At 37.5% G+C, this 18,223-nt stretch overlaps 1 protein-coding gene and 1 long non-coding RNA gene across 3 annotated transcripts in view; one reads left to right on the top strand and one right to left on the bottom strand.

Annotated features, from left to right (window-relative positions):
- The window catches only part of LOC136257436 (uncharacterized), a 32,833-nt gene extending 16,982 nt beyond the window's left edge, over positions 1-15,851 (top strand). Inside the window, exons 2-3 of the long non-coding RNA XR_010701996.1 lie at positions 15,620-15,728; positions 15,781-15,851. This is a non-coding gene — a long non-coding RNA (uncharacterized lncRNA). The remainder of the gene's footprint in view (positions 1-15,619; positions 15,729-15,780) is intronic.
- LOC136257435 (cyclin-dependent kinase-like 4) lies at positions 18-5,864 on the bottom strand. Of its 2 annotated transcripts, none has more exons than XM_066050644.1 (12): positions 5,733-5,864; positions 5,034-5,218; positions 4,322-4,443; positions 3,775-3,847; positions 3,487-3,577; positions 3,260-3,364; positions 1,752-1,841; positions 1,548-1,630; positions 1,436-1,492; positions 1,285-1,386; positions 831-1,005; positions 18-193 (listed from the first exon to the last, which is right to left on the bottom strand). In XM_066050644.1, the coding sequence occupies exons 2-12, from the start codon at positions 5,199-5,201 to the stop codon at positions 144-146; spliced, it is 1,116 nt and encodes a 371-aa protein (XP_065906716.1). In that variant the 5' UTR covers positions 5,202-5,218; positions 5,733-5,864; the 3' UTR covers positions 18-143. The 2 variants fall into 2 exon arrangements, with proteins under 2 accessions (XP_065906716.1, XP_065906717.1); XM_066050645.1 differs by having other exon boundaries at positions 5,631-5,779.
- Positions 15,852-18,223: the final 2,372 nt, after the last annotated feature.

The following is an 18,223-nucleotide window of genomic DNA, read 5'->3' as shown; positions in this document are numbered from 1 at the left end:
ATTTTTTTGTCACGTGATAATACAACAACTGCTAATACACAACAGAAATATAACATTGTACATGATATAGAACAAATTGTGACTGCTGCTGGTCCATTAAATGGTTGAATGATGAAATGAATGAAGTAGTGAAATTATTAGAGTCATATTGACGGTAGATGGTCCATGTGAGTATCTGGCTTCTTCTCTTTTTCTAAAACACAAGACAACATTGCAACAAAAGTACATGCAACGAAACCACAGCCCGTGTTTAGGACCTGCTGTACTTGACATGGTCACTATAATAAGAGGTCTTATTAATGACAATCTTAGTTATGTTTGGGGGTTTGATGGGCCACTATATAACAACTAATGTAGTTGCAGCATTTTATCAACGAAACAAAAACAATCTTGGTGATAAGTGGCACATCTACACATGTACTCTACAATTATTCCATGTTTGCTAAATACTACTAATACACCATGCATGTGATCCCTATTTTGTTGACACTAATACAAATCTTACAAATTAAGCTTAGGTGTCACTAATTTGTATACGGTAACTTAATAAGGCATATTATTTACATTCATGATTGAGACAACAAGTGAAGTCATGTGTTTAAGAGCAATTACCTGAAGCTCTCCACAAACAAAATACTCTAATAGAACAATCACAGGTACACTAAAGATCATCACACATGTACATAACTATTGTCTGAATCCATTGGGACCAGTTCTGCAATATACAGGTATAGCGTGTGGATAATGCAGGTGTCCTTATGTTGACTACTTTACTAAAGCAGAGCTAGGCCAACACATAGTGAGTACTAGATATGTACGTATATCCATACCTGTTTGTGGTGTTTGTGTTAGTGTCCTCTCTTGGACTTGTGTTAGTTGCGGTAGATGCCTACCCTTGGGATCCACCTCTGCTGCTGCCCCTGTTGATGGGGGAGGGTGGCCACGACGTGTGTGCACCCTGGAACGTGACTTGGTCACCTTCTTGAACTCTTTGGCTAACAGAGCCTATTAGAAAACATTTATTAAATGTGTACCACAGAAGTAGCCTATAGTGCATACATGCTACTCAAATATGTAGGTACACATACATACATGCACACACACACACACACACACACCTTCTAACAGAGCCTAAAATTATGGTCACCATTTTCTGACTAACAAATGGAACACATTTAGAAAGTTTTTGTACAGTACTATTGGGTTTGTCTGAGATGATTTCCAAAACATAATTTCAGGTCCTGCTCTACACACACTCACACACAGTCATATTACGTAACATACTTCTAACTCTGGCTCAAACCAGTCTCTAAAGTCATCAAAATATGAATGGTCCAATAGCTCCTCACAAGTAAGCCTTCCAGCAGGCTCCATCACCAAACAACTCTACACACAATGCATTACACCAGCTTCCATCACATGTACTATATCTGACCTTCACGAAACTAATTGCCTTCATTGGGTAACCACCGAATTTCACTTCTAATGGTTCCTACATAGACATACAGGTCTCGTAAAGAACAGTAAGTCATGCAATGTTGCTGTACCATTTTATCAGGAGTAGGTAGTGAGATGCCTTTGAAAAACGAGTTATCACGAAATACCTCAACATGTCTTGGAATAAGAGGACCTGAAACAGTACAAATGGAGGTAGTTATACGTAATTTGCATACACACATTTGTACGCACGCATACTACATACACACACATGCACACTACATATACACATACGTATGCACACACGCACGCACCTAAATTTTTTTGAATAAGGTACAACTGATCCACGTCTGATTTTCCTGGCCACAGAGCTTGACCATTTAGTAGCTCAGCAAACAAGCAACCTAAATAACAATATGACTCCAAACCTACATACTCCATTGTGAACAACTAATGTGTAACATACAACAATAGTAACACCAAAGTAGTAAAAATATGTAATTTCATTAATAAAAATTTTGTTAATAAAAATCTAATTTCTCTTCATTTATACTTCACAGTCAATGCAATGTCTTAATCCACTTGGATACTACAGGATGTGAATAGCAAAGGGTTTTAAATACTTACTGTTTGTTATCCATAACTCTGGCACACAATTTACCTAACACTGCCCATTATATCAATGAATGGTTTACAGTATAAACAGCCCAACCAATGGATTGTGATATACAACAACATATGCCGTGTTTTATAAAATAGTTATTGACAGTGCTCAAGAGGTGAAGTGGCTCTATGCTATCACTAGACATAACAGTGGTGATGTTTTAGATTCATCCAACTACGTATAGCTGGCTTCATCAAGTCCCCACACACTTAATACTGACTACAGCATATGATCATCAGCAAAAAATAAACAAAAGTCCTCCTTCATAAATATGCCACATTATGCACACCTGGACACTTTGTTATTGTTATCAGCGCTTTACAGTGACCAGCACTGAAGGTCTGACAGCATGTGGCACATGGCACACTCACTCATACATGCATGCATGTATACTACTACAAACATGAAATCAAAGCTTTAGTAGCTGTTGTAATACATACGACATCACCACCCAGAGAACACTGGATTCCTGTGTACCACTCCAGTTCTTGGAACCTTGTACAGGCTATAAATCTTAGCCACTTGAGTGTTAGGGCTGAAAAGATCATGGATTTTAAGCATTTTAGTACTCACCACAGCTAGTGTTAACAATCAAGTACTCACAAAGTAACTTGCAGTCATACCCATGAGATGTACGTGTTTTATACTGGACCTTAAGCAGCTATAATGTTTTCAAGGAATAGCAATGATACCAGTGTATTAAAGTACTGATACGAGCTGACAAGGAGTGTAATTGCGCCAATCAAACTCTACAGCCTTCATGCTGTCATTTTCATGATGACAAATACATCACATGAGCTGGGTCACATGATCTTAACAAGTACTCAAGTATCAAGTACCAATTCTACTATTGTAGCACCAATATCCTTAACTATTACTTGAGTATTTGCAGCATTTGTACACAATTTTAAATTTTATCATTTCATAGTACACTGCATAAGTTTCCAGAATTTTAGGTACGCCCTCTCCAACATGCACATTTGATGCATACATAGGAAGGACACATGATGCATAGTGCATGAGCATGTGTGCGTGCACACACATACATGTATGCATGCATGCACGCACGCACGCACGCACGCACGCACGCACGCACGCACGCACGCACGCACGCACGCACTACACTACAAACTCTACACATACACATACAGTACTAACCAATGGCCCAGACATCCACAGGTGGACCATATTGTGTATCACCAACTAAAAGTTCTGGTGCTCTGTACCATCTTGTGGCCACATAGTCGGTATACTCATCACCAGCTATAAAGATACATCATACATTACTGTATTGTACATTAGTGTACACACATGTACACTAACAGTACATATTAATCAAGCATATGCATTTGCTTATATACAGCAACACTAACATGTATACTTACTGAGCATTCTGGCAAATCCAAAGTCGCAGATTTTCACTACTCCACTTTTACAAACTAATATATTTTCCGGCTTCACATCTCTGTGAATGCACTACAAAAAAATAAATAAAATAAAGGAACATTGTCTGTGTGCAATACGTACAAGCAAGGGTACACTTGGGTCAAACACTAACTGGCCATTAAAAAAAGTACTTGAACTTTGTCCAGTGTTAATTCACAAACCATTCATTTAACTAAGTATGGGTAAAAATTACTTGCACAATTAAGACTATTATGTACACAGCCTACCTGGTTTTCATGACAGTACTTTACACCTTGGAGGGTCTGCCATAATATCTGCTTTATAAATTTTTCATCCAGCCTACGAGCAGAATAACAACATTCCACATGAAGAAGTGTTAATGACACAAGTATGCATAATCACCCTCCCACAACACACCCTCTAAATGTCCCAGCTTGTAAACAATCTTGAACATTGAATACAGTGCGTATTGCATCAACCCATGCAGTATTACACAATTCGCAATGTTCAAATGAACAGAAATCCACAGTACTGAAATTCAAATGATTGATTTACTACTGTAAGATCAGTGAAATATAATTTCTTCCCGCAGACACATTTCCCATTTTTAAAAAGATACAATGACCATATTACACTTGCAAAATATACCACAAGCAGACAGGCTTGTACAAAAAAAATCATTTAATAGCTTGGTGGGGGGCATATAATATTTACTGAGACAGTTACTTGGCAATCAGTTGCCAACCCAAAACACCATCAAGTAGTTAATGGGTTATGTTATACAGTAGACAATGTGTTGTTAAAACACATTACCCCTTCTGATGCTTCTCCAGCTCATTCAGTACAGTGTGGTCACAGTACTCAAACACCAGGTGGAGCTTCCTCTTGCGCTTGAATACTTCAAGTAAGTTGACCAGGTTGCCGTGCTTTAGTTGCTTTAAAAAGAAATAGAAGAAGTATCATCACGGGCATATACATTTGCATACTACGGCACGCATGCACGCACACGCACACACACACCAGTGGCAGATCTAGGATTTTGAAAGGGGGTTTCTGGGAGGTGTATTATATTTCTCCATAAAGCCATTGCATTAGTATAGCATTAGTAGCTATAGCTCTATTGTGCTACCATTTAGACATCCTTACTTGCTCTTTTATCAGATGGTTTTCCTTGCTTTAAGTTCTCATCAGGGTCTCTTCTCCTTCATTTTAAACTAACATTTAAAAAAACTCATGCACAAACAAGCAACTGAAAAAATAATTATCGAGTGAGCAGATCAGCTGCTGTGCATGTGATTTGGTTGGCCTCAGAGATGAAAAAGAATACTTTCTCTGACTTAAATGTTACCGTTATAATAAAGAGCTATTTACAACAGAAGAATGGCTTAGTCAGACAGTATCACTTTCAAAAGTGAAATTTTCTTGGAAGTTCTGAAAGAGGGTTTCTGTCAAATCTACTAAAACCCTTCTAGATCTGCCACTGTACACACACACACACGCATGCACACAAAGTACACACACTCACCTTTAACATTCTCACTTCCCTCATAGCTATTCTCTTAATCATTGGATCATCCTCAGTCTCTACAAACTTTTTAATGGCTACAATGTGGCCAGATTCTTTGTACCGACACTTGAATACAACTCCATAAGCCCCCTCACCAATCTTGCACAATTTCTCATACTTCTCCATGATCTAACGTATGTGACCTACAGAAGATACACACACTAGTCCTGATGGTGTCATTTCTATCACATACGAATCAGTGATCACACTTAAAAGGGCCTAAAAAGGATGTGGCAAATTCAACGGCTTGTAGCAGATATAACACCTTGGCTCTAAATAACACACATTATAGGCCAGTTCAAAGCTTGGCACTAATCTAAGAACTGAGGTGGGAGGAAACGGGAGAAATGCTTTGTAATGCTTATGAAAAATGAAAATGCTAGCCTTAGCACACCATAACGAATGCAAAAAACAAAGCAAGGATTGCCAGTGTTAAAACACAGCATACAAATGATCCTACAAGATTAAGCATTCCCAAAGTTTTAGCAACGTGTATACACGCAAATAAACGTGCACTCTTCGCATACACATATATTGTTAGGCCACGGGTCTTACTTGTACAAATAATGCTTTTAGTGATCTTTTAATAGAATCCCTTCACGTTCTTTTAGTCGCAAGCAGGCGCAGAATTACTAATCACACAACATTTATACTCACGCAACACTTGCTTCACGATTCGATGCATTTCCAGTAAATGAAGCCCAGCCAAGGGTGTGAAAAAGAAAGCGACTTCCGTTTCTAAGAGAACGAAATAAACAATATGACGTAGTTTATTCAATTCACGTGGTGAATACATTGCGTCATATATATAATATAGTGAGGTTGAGGTGTCGGACCTTTCGCTTCCAGAAATTCATCCGCATTGTAAGGAGCTTACTGATTCGTGTTTGTGATATGTCTATTTTGATGGATTTGATACTAAGATGCCACTCCAAATAAATTTCCTGTTTCCCGTCCACCTCCCGAATCTGGTTCCATTATTCCGTATTCTTCCATTATTTTCCGGTTATTCTTGCATACTGACAGGCTTAGTAAAAGCCATCTTGAAACAGTGTCAGCAGTGCTATCAAGTCGGCTAAAACTTCACGTTTGTGTTATTTTTGCACCTTGAAAAGGAAGGAACGTGCATGCTTTTGTGCAGCTTTTTATAGCTGTGGCAGGATGAAAAGCTGCCAATCTCATAATGAAATAATGGAAATGGACCGCCTGCATGCAAATATGCATGAGGTCAGGACGGGAAACAGGAAATTTATTTGGAGTGGCCTTATCCGGACTGCAGGGCAATGCTCACTGACATCATAAAACCTTTTTTGACGTACGTGTCTTTAACAGCTTTGCAGCAACCAGTCGTTCTTTCACCCTTGCTGTTGCTTTTCGTCTACACGAAGGTGAAAATGAAGAACGCATAAACTTGCGTGAAATTGAGCATAGCAGTTTTATTCCCCTTGTTTTCAAGTCAAAGTCTGGGGGCATGGGTACAGCTGCTACCACGATGTATAAGCACCTGGCTCACTTGTTGAGGGGCTCACGTTCAACCTCTCAGTCTCCAGTAGTCCCCCTGCTCGCCCCTGCTATTGATCTTGCTGTTGCTGAGTGGAGGCTTGCTCCGCTCTGGTCTTTTCTTTAGTGTTTAGGCAAAAAAATTACTGTTTACTTCTTTTGAGATGTGGAGGTGAAGAAAGTGCCATTAGGGCTGGTATAATCTGAATTTTTTTTAAAATAGTACTGAGATGTTAGTCATGCAAGTTAGTGAATCTGATTTGTTGGGGTATACTCCAACAACCGGCTGAAATCAGGTTCACTAGCTTGCATGACTAACTATATATACTCCAACAAATCAGATTCACTAGCTTGCATGACTAACATCTCAGTACTATTTTTTTTGAAATACAGGCACTGATCCGTATACGGATCATGCAGTGCCTGTAGATAAGAAAAAATGTGTTCAAGCCCCAAAGCCAGCTTATGACCAAGGGGGATTTGGGGGTGTGTGGGGGCCTAAAGTATCTCCCTAAAAATTTTACTATTATGCTTGGTAGCTAGAAGGATATTAGAAACTATGTGCAGTACAGCACTTAAAGTGTACATGAGCAATACTCTAATAGAACATTCAACAACTCTAATAGAATGTCCATCATTAAAATTCTTTCAAAGACCAACCTTGAACTTCATGAATTTGAATTCAAACCATACTGCAGCATTTATGCTGTGTGCCCTTGTCTGCTAGAAAATAATTAGTTAAAGTGGCTCACAATGCTTATTCAATAAGAACAAATTTGATTTCAAAAAGTTTTACAATATTTTCCATTGAGAAAATGCTCCTAGACCCTCTAGATAAAGCATGCTCCTCATGCTGAATGTGTTTCTCACACTGCACTATATACTAGTTGTGTCAACCAGTTGCCACCTTTCTTAGCCCCCATGCACTAGATGCCCCTAGCTTAGTACCTCCCTGGAAAATGCTAGATCTTTTGGGGCCTTTAGTTAAATTGGAAACTTCAACTTGTTTCACGGGGGAGAGTATAGGATCTGTAGGTTGGCGGCTAAATAAAAATATTAGGACAGAATGTGTACAAAATAAGTAAAGGAACGTGGTATCGACTGCAGCGCCATGTATATTTCTAAGCTAGGTTTTTATGAGATAGTTGCACTGAGATAAACAGTAGTTTGATGCATTGGAATTAAGAATGAAGCTTGATTCAGAGTTTCTATTTTACTTATTGAAATTTATTTAAATTTTTCAATCTATAAAAGTGGGTCAGTTGGGCCCATGAAACAACACTCTACTGACTCTAGTTGATGTAGCCTTAACATCATTGCAACCATATGCTTGGTGGCCACCTTTCAAGTGATTTCACACCCCTTTACCCAGGCTTTTGAAGGTTGCACCATTTTTTTCACAGCTTAATTGGCTGTTTGTGTGGTTGGGGGTTTGTTTTTTCAAGTATGCAAACATCTACTGACTTATTGATGAAAGAAATTACAACCTGACTATACCGTACAGAGGGAAACTTTGGTGGGTGGTAAACTTTGGCAAATAGCAAGGTGAAATCAACTTTGGTGAATTGAAGCTCAATCCCTAGCTATAAATACTAATCTCAGCACTATGAATAATTGAGCGGGTTAAACTTTGGTGAATTTATAGCAATCATCAAATTCACCATAGTCCGTGGAGAGTCAGCGATATTTCTTAATTATTTTTTGTACTCTAATATAGAATACACACTTTTAAGGACTTTATACGTATACTAATAGAATGCACACCATCTAGAATTTCCCTTGGTAGATCTACGAAATTGGTAGACAAGTGGAAAAAAAGAGTTATGGTATAAAGAAATTTACTTATTCCTAATATTAAAAGAAAAAGTTACCAACTCTTGTTGGCAAAAGTATACATTAATTGTAAAAATGGATCATCATTAGTCGGTATAAGCCTGGACATCAGAAACAAAAGTTATGAGTCTGAAAGTTTGAAAAGGTAGACAATTTTTTTGTGTGCCCACATGCCCTATTTTTGCTGGCTCAGTCACAAATGTTAATGACACGTCCTGTTTTTCAAAAACAAATGGCATGCAAAAATGTAAGCAGGGTTGGCTCATGCATGCAGGCATACTGTGTTCTTATTATCATATGGCAATATAATTAAATTTTTTAAATACTTAGTCTATATCACTTATTATATAGGCTGCAGAATTAAAATATTCTATACCAGTATTGGGATATATGACCTTTTGTGTGATGTAATGTAGTTAGTGCCCACATGCCCTATTTTTGCAGACCCACACAGTAAATTCAAATGGATCAATTCAACCTCCATGGGTAAATTTAAACTACAAACTTTTTTGTTAAAAAGACCGTCTAAAAGTGGTTATAACTAGGATAGGCTTTTGGACTAAATCAGTCAAAATAACTAGGGTAGGTCAATATAACTGTTCGCTTAGGATGTTGAAATAACATATTTGGGTAATTTCAGTGTGTACATATGGTCAAGTTTACTGTAGCACAGATTAGATGACCAGCTACATAGTTAAATTTACAGTACACTGGCCGTTATAACATTTGTGTTACATCCCACAATCAAAAGTGAACATGGAGAACATAGATTTTATATACAATTTGACAACTCTATAGGTTCAGGTATGTTTAAAGTATTAAGATGCAGCATGTAACAATTATCGTGAATATGTATCATAGATAGATCAATGTATGTTATTATTAATGATGACTGATGACTTGTTAATTAGTGTAAATAAACGAATATTTTGTGACGTGAGTTAATTTTACCACAGATGGTTAAAATAACCATGATGGCAAAGTTATTTCAAACACTTGGCTAGAAGTGGTAAAACAACCCAAAAATTTTGGTCATTTGTACCCATTTGAATTTGCAGTGTGCATGCAGTCGCATTTAATATTTATCAAGACAAATGTAAGAAATGTTGTTAACTTAGGAGCATAATGCACACACTATCAAATATTATAATTAGCTAGCACACGCAGAAAGGATAACTATACACTATAGCCTCCTAGCTAGCATGTCATGGGTAAAATTTTTGAGGGTGGGTGCTTTGGAACTCTGTATGGAATTATACAGACATTACAGTCCGGTCCAGTCAGTTTAATTCAAGCAGGCCAAACATAGGCGGATCTAGAAGGCATTGTCAGGGGGGACCAAGGGGGCAAGAAGTTTTAGTGTACAACTGATTATTCCACTAAGAGGAATTCTAGTACACAAATTATGTTCAGTTGCATAACTTTATTCAGTATAGCTGGATGAATGATAGACATACAGTTTTAAGACTGTAGTTAGAGAATAATTTTAAAAATTAGACCTCCTAGGTTTGAATTTGGAAGCATTTTAGCTAACGAAGTGTAAGCTTGCAATGCATATAAAGATTAGTTAGCCTATCTGAGATAAATCTAGCTGTTTGATGGTAAAGTGTACTAAATCAAAAATAAGGTGCAGCTACTCAGCTAGTATTGCTATGACATTAGAATTGTGACTGTTCTATTAGAGTAGTAACTGCTCTATTAGAGTATCTCGATCTTAGCACAAAAATTCAAACTTATTTGCCTCACTTTCTTTGCAATGTACAGTATAACTGTAAAGTACATTTATAACTGTTGTCTTCTATTAGCACATCGGCTTTCTATATACTTCTGAACACAGTGTGAATACATGATTCCAGTTTCTGGTATCAATTATTATTATTATTTGTTTTTTTACTGTGCAGAAAACACAAATGATTATAATGCACAGATATAATTACTTAAGTTGTTACAAAAATTATCCAGGGAAGGGGAATTAACTATATAGGGGGGGAGGGGGTTCCAAAGTTTAATCACAGAGGGGGAAAAGGAAAATTTATACGAGTCAATGTTTGTCGTCAGTTGCCTATAGTATCCTTTTCTTAATCATGAATCATTAGGGATAAAGTAATCTTTGGGGATATCAATAAGATCATTAATAATTTTATACATCATTATAAGTTTAGCTCTCTCTCTTCTTTGTTGTAAAGGAGGTAAGTTGAGTGTGCTTAGCATGCTACTAACACCAGAGTGACGTGAAAACTCATTTAGGCAAAATCTGGCTGCTCTTCTCTGCACTGCTTCAATTTTATTAATATTATTTAAGGTATGGGGTCCCATACAGATGATGCATATTCAAGCACTGGCCTGACCATACTTCTGTAGCAGTTACATTTCACAGTGCTTGGACAGTGGCGCAGGTTTCTGTAAATACAGGCATTGATTTGGTTAGCTTTATTGGTGATTGTTTGGATATGGTCATTGAAGGTAAGCTTGTTGTCGATGGTGACCCCTAGATATTTGGCAGATGAAACTTCCTTAATGGGAGAATTTTCAATATAGTGCTGTGAGCCCAAAGAGGAAAGAGAAGGGCCAGGGGGGGCACAGCACCCCTTGGCCCCCCCTCAGATCCGCCTATGAGGCCAAATATACTCCAGCATGATGAATCAGTTACATGTAGTGGCTACAGAACCACTAAGCCCCTCCATGCATATACATTTTGCTCCCTATTCTCTCCCTGTGGCCAACTTTGCTCCAAAACCCAGATCTATAATACATGCATGTAACATTTGTACCATTCATCACCTTTTGACACTACAAACTACAAATCATTTTCCACTGAAAATTCCATGGCTGTCCATCACAAATTGGCCTTCATGGCATAAGATTGCTCCAAAATTTCATGTGTGAAGCCTGAATGGCTACTGTATTCTGCTGCCACCTATAGCTACATTCCTCCTTGGTTTATCTGAACCTATACAAGAATTACATAAATACACCCGGAGTCAATGCTGAACCCGACCCTAACCTAACTGAGGTATGATATCTTTCACTGTCTGAATCAAGAGTATTGAGGTGAGCTAAAGTTGGCCCATCCTTGTGCCCTGCCTTCAAGGTTGCACTGAACTCATCAATGATAATTGTACTTGAGCTATGGTGGGTGACTACTGGACAAAATATGTAGCAAATATGTCTGGCTGCCAGACAAACAGACTATTAACTAGTGCTGGTACGTGTACCTGCTCTACCTGCAGACAGTGCGGTACATGTAGCTTAGGCAGTGTAATAAAATGTGGCATTATACAGCACTTTGACATTTTGAAGTAGTACTCTCATTACACAAGGTAGCACGACGCATTCTCATTGAGAACCAAAACATCACGCAATGGAGTATTTTTACCTGCTCATGTGAAAGTGCATGATTGCAACCTTAAGAAAGTTTGATAGTACATCCTGTTTTTGAAATTATTTTCACATAGCTAGTGGTTTTGATTATGCATTGCCTGGTTAAAATTGCTGACATTGTCTGGCCTCAAACCACCAAATATTTTACATCTATGTAGTGGTCACTTCTAATTGTTGATAAAATAAATTTGACAGAAATTTAATGTTGCATGTAGGAGACTTAGTCATTTGATGGAACAAATGATGGTGATCACCCTACATTCTAAAGGAAGGAATAAAGCCAGGCATTGCGAGAATAACCAGCTATTGCATAATGGAAACCACTGTGTGAAAGTGGCTAATTGTATAACAGAATGTACCAACAAGCAATGTTATAGAGTTGTGGTCAACTAAACAAAGGACATTCAGGTGAGCAACCCAGGAAGTCACTGTGTGTGGATCAGCGTTGAAACCGGGTCGGGTCATCCGGGTCATCCGGGTCACATTTTCTCCGGGTCATCCGGGTCTGACCCGGTTTACAATTTATCCGGGTCTGACCCGGATTGGATCACGTGAGAAACGAAATTGTTCGCTTGACGACGTGGAACTTATAAACGCTATCGCGTAGCTCTTTCGTGAGCCACACCCACTTATCGCATTACCAACATATGCTCAGCCACGCTTATTTGTTAGTAAGTGCAGTATGTAGCACGAAACTGAGGGTATCTATGGTGAGGGGTAGCTATTGTCAGTAGCATATAAAGGATCTATGTCAGTAGATAAAGACCTTTTTTTTTTTTTTTTTTTTTTTTGGTCTTTAACCTACAGCTAGGCTGAAGTTGCAATATTTACTCAACACGAATCGAACGCTCAAAATGTAGACTCGTTCGCTCGCCCGAGACTAGCCGAAACACGTCTCGGCTGTAATTAATCCGGGTCACATCCGGGTCAGTGGGTCATCCGGGTCAGCAGTAGTGACCCGGTTTCAACGTTGGTGTGGATGGGATAGGTGTTTTGGTACCCAATGAGACTGTGAACAATGGGGGCATAATGTTACAATACAGGGTTCTGCACCTCCTTCCTACAGTGTAGCAGTATAGTTGTGTCTTTAAGGGAGACTGCTGTATCCTTGTAGTCACACAGAGGGTAACAGTATAGGATAACAAAAGACACATACGTCAATTTACATACGTCACATCAATTTTGTTGCCAAGCCAATTGCTGACAATCTAAAATATTTTCAAATGTATGTGGCATTTACAATTGGAAATTATTAACTTGCATAGTAACTAGGTGCATGGTTATAGTCTCATCTAGGAAATTTCTTTACCCAACTGGAATAAAAACAAGGTGACCACTCAAGAGTACACTTCACCAGGTATGCAGTCGTCCCATATTAATGTGTACCACAAATGTGTAGTGTGGGTAGGTGTCTTTACCATTATCTGTTATATAGCTGCCAAACACAGATTCCATTTTGGTTATGTTCAGTTTTCACATAAGATTCTGGTCCACATCTATAATGTACATTCTCCACTTCTATAACTTCCTGCTTATAAAATTCTGCAACATTAATGCTGGAGGACTCACTGCACAGATCTGACAATCTAATAAGCATTCTTGGCACTTTACAGTAGTAGCTGATCTACATGCATGTGTTCAATATTCATTGTTCAGTCATATAATAATAGTTTAGTATTATGATATTGCAGAGGAAATATACATGCGGATGCTGCTGAAAAACAGAATTGCCCAATAGTACATGGTATTATAGGTCAGCGTTGAAACCGGGTCGGGTCATCCGGGTCACATTTTCTCCGGGTCATCCGGGTCTGACCCGGTTTACAATTTATCAGGGTCTGACCCGGATTGGATCACGTGAGAAACGAAATTGTTCGTTTGACGACGTGGAAACTTAGAAAAGCTATCGCGTAGCTCTTTCGTGAGCCACGCCCACTTACCGCATTACCAACATACGCTCAGCCATGCTCATTTGTTAGTAAGTGTAGTATGTAGCACGAAATTGAGGGTATCTATGGTGAGGGGTAGCTATTGTCAGTAGGTGAAGACCTTTTTTTTTTTTTTTTTTGGTCTTCAACCTACAGCTAGGCTGAAGTTGCAATATTTACTGAACACGAATAGAACGCTCAAAATGTAGACTCGTTCGCTCGCTCGAGACTAGCCGAAACACGTCTCGGCTTTAATTAATCCGGGTCACATCCGGGTCAAATCCGGGTCAGTGGGTCATCCGGGTCAGCAGTAGTGACCCGGTTTCAACGTTGTTATAGGTACATGAGAATAACTCAATTTCATGTTTATATGCAATGGTTTCATTAAACCATATTATTTTTGTGAAAATAAGCTATTTTACTATGCCCCATACAATTGTTTACATAATCACTGGGCATCAAAACACCTACTTCCTCACCCAAACTCTAATAAAACTTTTGGTGCATTCTGTTGTTGAAATTATTATTTTTAGTTACTTTCACTGATAGTGCCTGTCAATAGCTAGTTTAAACTACTGATAATGTCTTCCCTCAAACCACCAACTATTTGTAGTGGCCACTTGTGATTTCTAAATGTCAGTAAATAAACTTGACAAAATCTACAGTATATGTACAGTAGTTGCTGTGCTGGGTTATCATTATGGCCAAAATGATGAATTTTCAATGCAAATGGTTGAAAGGTCACCAAAGGTCAACTCAACAATGGTACAATATCCAGAAATAAATTTCATTGAGAGAAGTGCACAAAATAATGTACAATATAATTAATTGTGCACAATTATCTCACAATACTGTGACTATGTGGGAAAGCTGAATTTTAAACTTTTTATGCCAACCTGGCGTTGAAGTGATATGAACTGTTTAGGTTGTTTAAGTCAAAAACATTTGGATTTGGCGGCAATGCCTATACAAAACACCACGCACATAACCCTAGTAGACTGCATAACCCAGTAAATCCACCTTCCTGGGATTCCTGTGTAATGCACACAGCTTAAGCATTTTAATTAATGCTTAGCCATTCATCATCAATGTGCATGTTAATCTCCCAAAATACGTACCTATCCTCCTTGCAAGTCCATAGTTACATAAATCAACTACTCAATCATAAACAATGAGAAGTCGTGATGTTGATGCATTGGTTTGAATGCAGACTGGATCCCAGGCTGTGTGGCCTCTCAGGCACTTGACCTAGACTACAAGCTGTCTGTAAACGAAGTTGCCATCTGGTCTGGGATTTTTCCGTGTTCGGCATATTTTTAACCAAAATAAAGTTCTAACTGCCTGCCTCACAAGCTATCTGTATAGGCTCCTTTCAGGTGCTAGAGGAATCTTACTACTAAAACAAAACATATAGGCATGTAGATTGTTATGTTGTAAACGGCCTAAATGAATTCTAATGAACCACTATCCTTGAATGATAGGCATTATAGCTAACTTTCCAAATCATTTAGAACAATTGCTCTTATATACTAGATGTGATTAGTCACTTACATGGGCAGTGCATATGAGAAACACATCAAGTAGATTGCTGGTTTTGCTTACCAAACAGCTGGAATATTACGTATGTTGCATTAGCCATCAAAACTTCACACTCCGATTTTATAATTCCGTGCACACAGCACAAAATAGTTAAATCCCCAACACCTCCAGTGCCACTCATCATAATAACACACCTGGACATACGTAATGTGAGCAACGACACAAGCAGATTAATCAAATAATTTTTATCTGATTCAATAGAGAGTATATATGTGTCCATGGCTCTGTTACTATTACAATTTAGTGGGTACACTGATTGTAAAATTTTGGTCATGTGTGGACTAAAGTGTTATTTGTGACCAGCAAACTGATCATCACGGTGAACAGACAAGTACCACTCATTCACCCAGGATGTGCCATGCTGCGTTTCAGAGCTGGAGTAGCAGGAATAACAATCAGAATACAACTAGTGGTTAGTTAATAATAAAACATACATGGTTCTATGTAATCCATTAACTTCACAGGTAATGCTAATTGCTTGTGCGGCTACCTCTGCTACTTTTCCAATTGGATTGATACATACAGGAGATGGAGAGATGTATTGGTTACTTATTTCAGATGCAATTGCCATCATAGCAACCCTCTCAGTGACATCTGCTGCTTTATTGTTTAGTCTTAGTTGTAGTCTGTTTCGTTTTCTCAACATCACAACTGCTATGGAATTCTGGTGAGAATAATGTCATTTGATGATTAAATATTCACTTTTAGGAAATCATTTAGTATATTGTTGTGGCTTTTGGCTACATAATAGTTATTATTATGTATTAAACTCGGCCAGTGAAGAGTACAACAGTTCTTCCAGATCTTGTGACAGGGAATATCCTGGAGATTTAGCATGTGGCAGACTGAGGAGTCGAGCAGACCAGTTAATAGCTGTTATCATAAGTGTCCAATATGGCAATTAATTTAATACACAACTTTGTACAGGTGCTACTTTCTGTCACTGTTGGAATCCTTATTGTGGGAGATGCTTTATATAGCTTCTGGTTATCACAATCGTTTACCTGTACCTAGAGTGGAGGGTCGAGCATAGCAAATCAGTTGTGAATGTTGGTTATATAACGTATACACAAACATTTGTTATTTAATTGTATGTTATTGTTGTTTCAGTTAACTGTAACTAAAACTAAAAGTACTTTTAGTAAGGTGAATATATTTAAGTTAACTATAACTAAAAATAAATGTGTGTAATCACTGAAACTATAACTATAACTAAAATCAAATCTATATTATTACTAAAACTAAAACTACTTACAATATAGCAAGTTGATCTTATTACTGAAACTGTAACTGCTTGCTAAATGTATTTGATATATACTACTTCTAAAACTAAAATATCTATATCGTATAGTTACATACATACTATTAAATCTATAGCTAATAAAAACTGTTTGACCAAAATTCACGAACTCAGTAATGTAGGTACTAGGTAGTAGTGATGGCCTATAGTATGCTAACCGTTTTTGTTAATGGTCATTGTAATTTAATGCTTTTAGCTAATGGCTACTATTGTGAATGTTGGTCCATTACTTATTTGGTACCTACAATGTATACCAATGCATTTTATTTTCTACTTTTTACCTTAATGAAGCTTTGTTCTATTGCCTTGACAGCCTATGTGTATTTGTGAAAGACTTGTTTTACTGTTTACTACATGCATACATAGCACACAGGCTGACACAGCAGATTGCACAATTGTGAATTATTTCAATTATAGTTGTATTATGCACACATAGACTGAGACTCAGCATATTACTAAGTTGAAAAAATGGTACTGAAATTATAACAAGAGTTTCATTCACATAAAATATAGTCACTCGGTGCTTACTATTAAAGTTAAACAAGGTTTTCTTATGCACAACTAAAACTATAACTAAAAGGTTTTCAAGTTTTTAACTAGAACTAGAATTAAAACATTTTCATGTACATAACTAAAACTGTAACTAAAACTAAAAGATTTTCATGTTTTTAACTGTAACTATAACTAAAACTAAAACAACAAAGAGTGAATAACCGTAACTAAATCAATAACTAAAAAGAAAGAAAGATTACTATAACTAAAACTAAAACTCCATACTAAAACAACACTAGTGTATGTGCATGCATGCAAAGTACTAAAATATACAGATTGATTACAATCTGGATGTTCAGTATAAATAATAGCTAGCTATATTTAAAGATACTGCTGTATAGAAATGTTATCATAATTTTAATGCTATACATATTTTTACCAAGAGTACTTCAATTATATCATTTTTTATTGAGTCATGACAAATAATAATCACTATTATGTATGGGATGTAAACATGCACATATGCAGTGACTAGATTTTGCTTTTACACCTCATGTTCACTAAACACAATTTAAGCCATGGCCATAAATGGTGCCAAATCTCCACATGCAGGGTCTGAGGAAAGCTGCTGCAGAAACCAGACTTGCTAGTAGTTCTTATGAAGAAAGGAATGGAGAGAAATGTCACAGTCCAATCCAATTGTGGTACTGATTTTGTGTGTGTGTGGAAGCCATATCCAAGTACATAGTATTGTACACTCACCCTGCATGCAACAGTGCATGTCAGAGAATGGTACCGTACATAGTTTGTAATGCAATGGGTTTTCCATGCCCTTTCATTAAAATTTTTAATAGTTTTTGGAATTAAAAAATAATGTATATTAGCTACTTTTGTAAGACCAAAACCTACCAATGGATCAGCTGCACTAAATGTACATCAAGTAGAATAGGGTGTGATTGATCACATAACACCCTGTGGTGTCCCCACTGATGTATATAGCTCATGAGATTATAATTCTGGTTGTGTGTGGTGTTTATCAAGTACGTTACACATTTGAACAAATTGAAGCAACTGGATCTTAACTATACTTCAAGCAATGGTATAGCTACACTACT

Source organism: Dysidea avara, chromosome 6 (assembly GCF_963678975.1).
Source record: "Dysidea avara chromosome 6, odDysAvar1.4, whole genome shotgun sequence".
NCBI lineage: Eukaryota > Metazoa > Porifera > Demospongiae > Dictyoceratida > Dysideidae > Dysidea > Dysidea avara.
The sequence above is the reverse complement of the archived record's forward strand: the minus strand, read 5'-3'. Positions and strand labels throughout refer to the sequence as shown.

Coding starts and splice junctions, on each gene's coding strand:
- LOC136257435 (XM_066050644.1), bottom strand. CDS start 5,201: ATGGAGAAGTATGAGAAATTGTGCAAGATTGGTGAGGGGGCTTATGGA. Junction 1,006..1,284: donor GGTTTGAGCCAGAGTTAGAA/GTATGTTACGTA, acceptor GTTTTCTAATAG/GCTCTGTTAGCCAAAGAGTT. Junction 194..830: donor AACACAAACACCACAAACAG/GTATGGATATAC, acceptor CTTGTGTTTTAG/AAAAAGAGAAGAAGCCAGAT.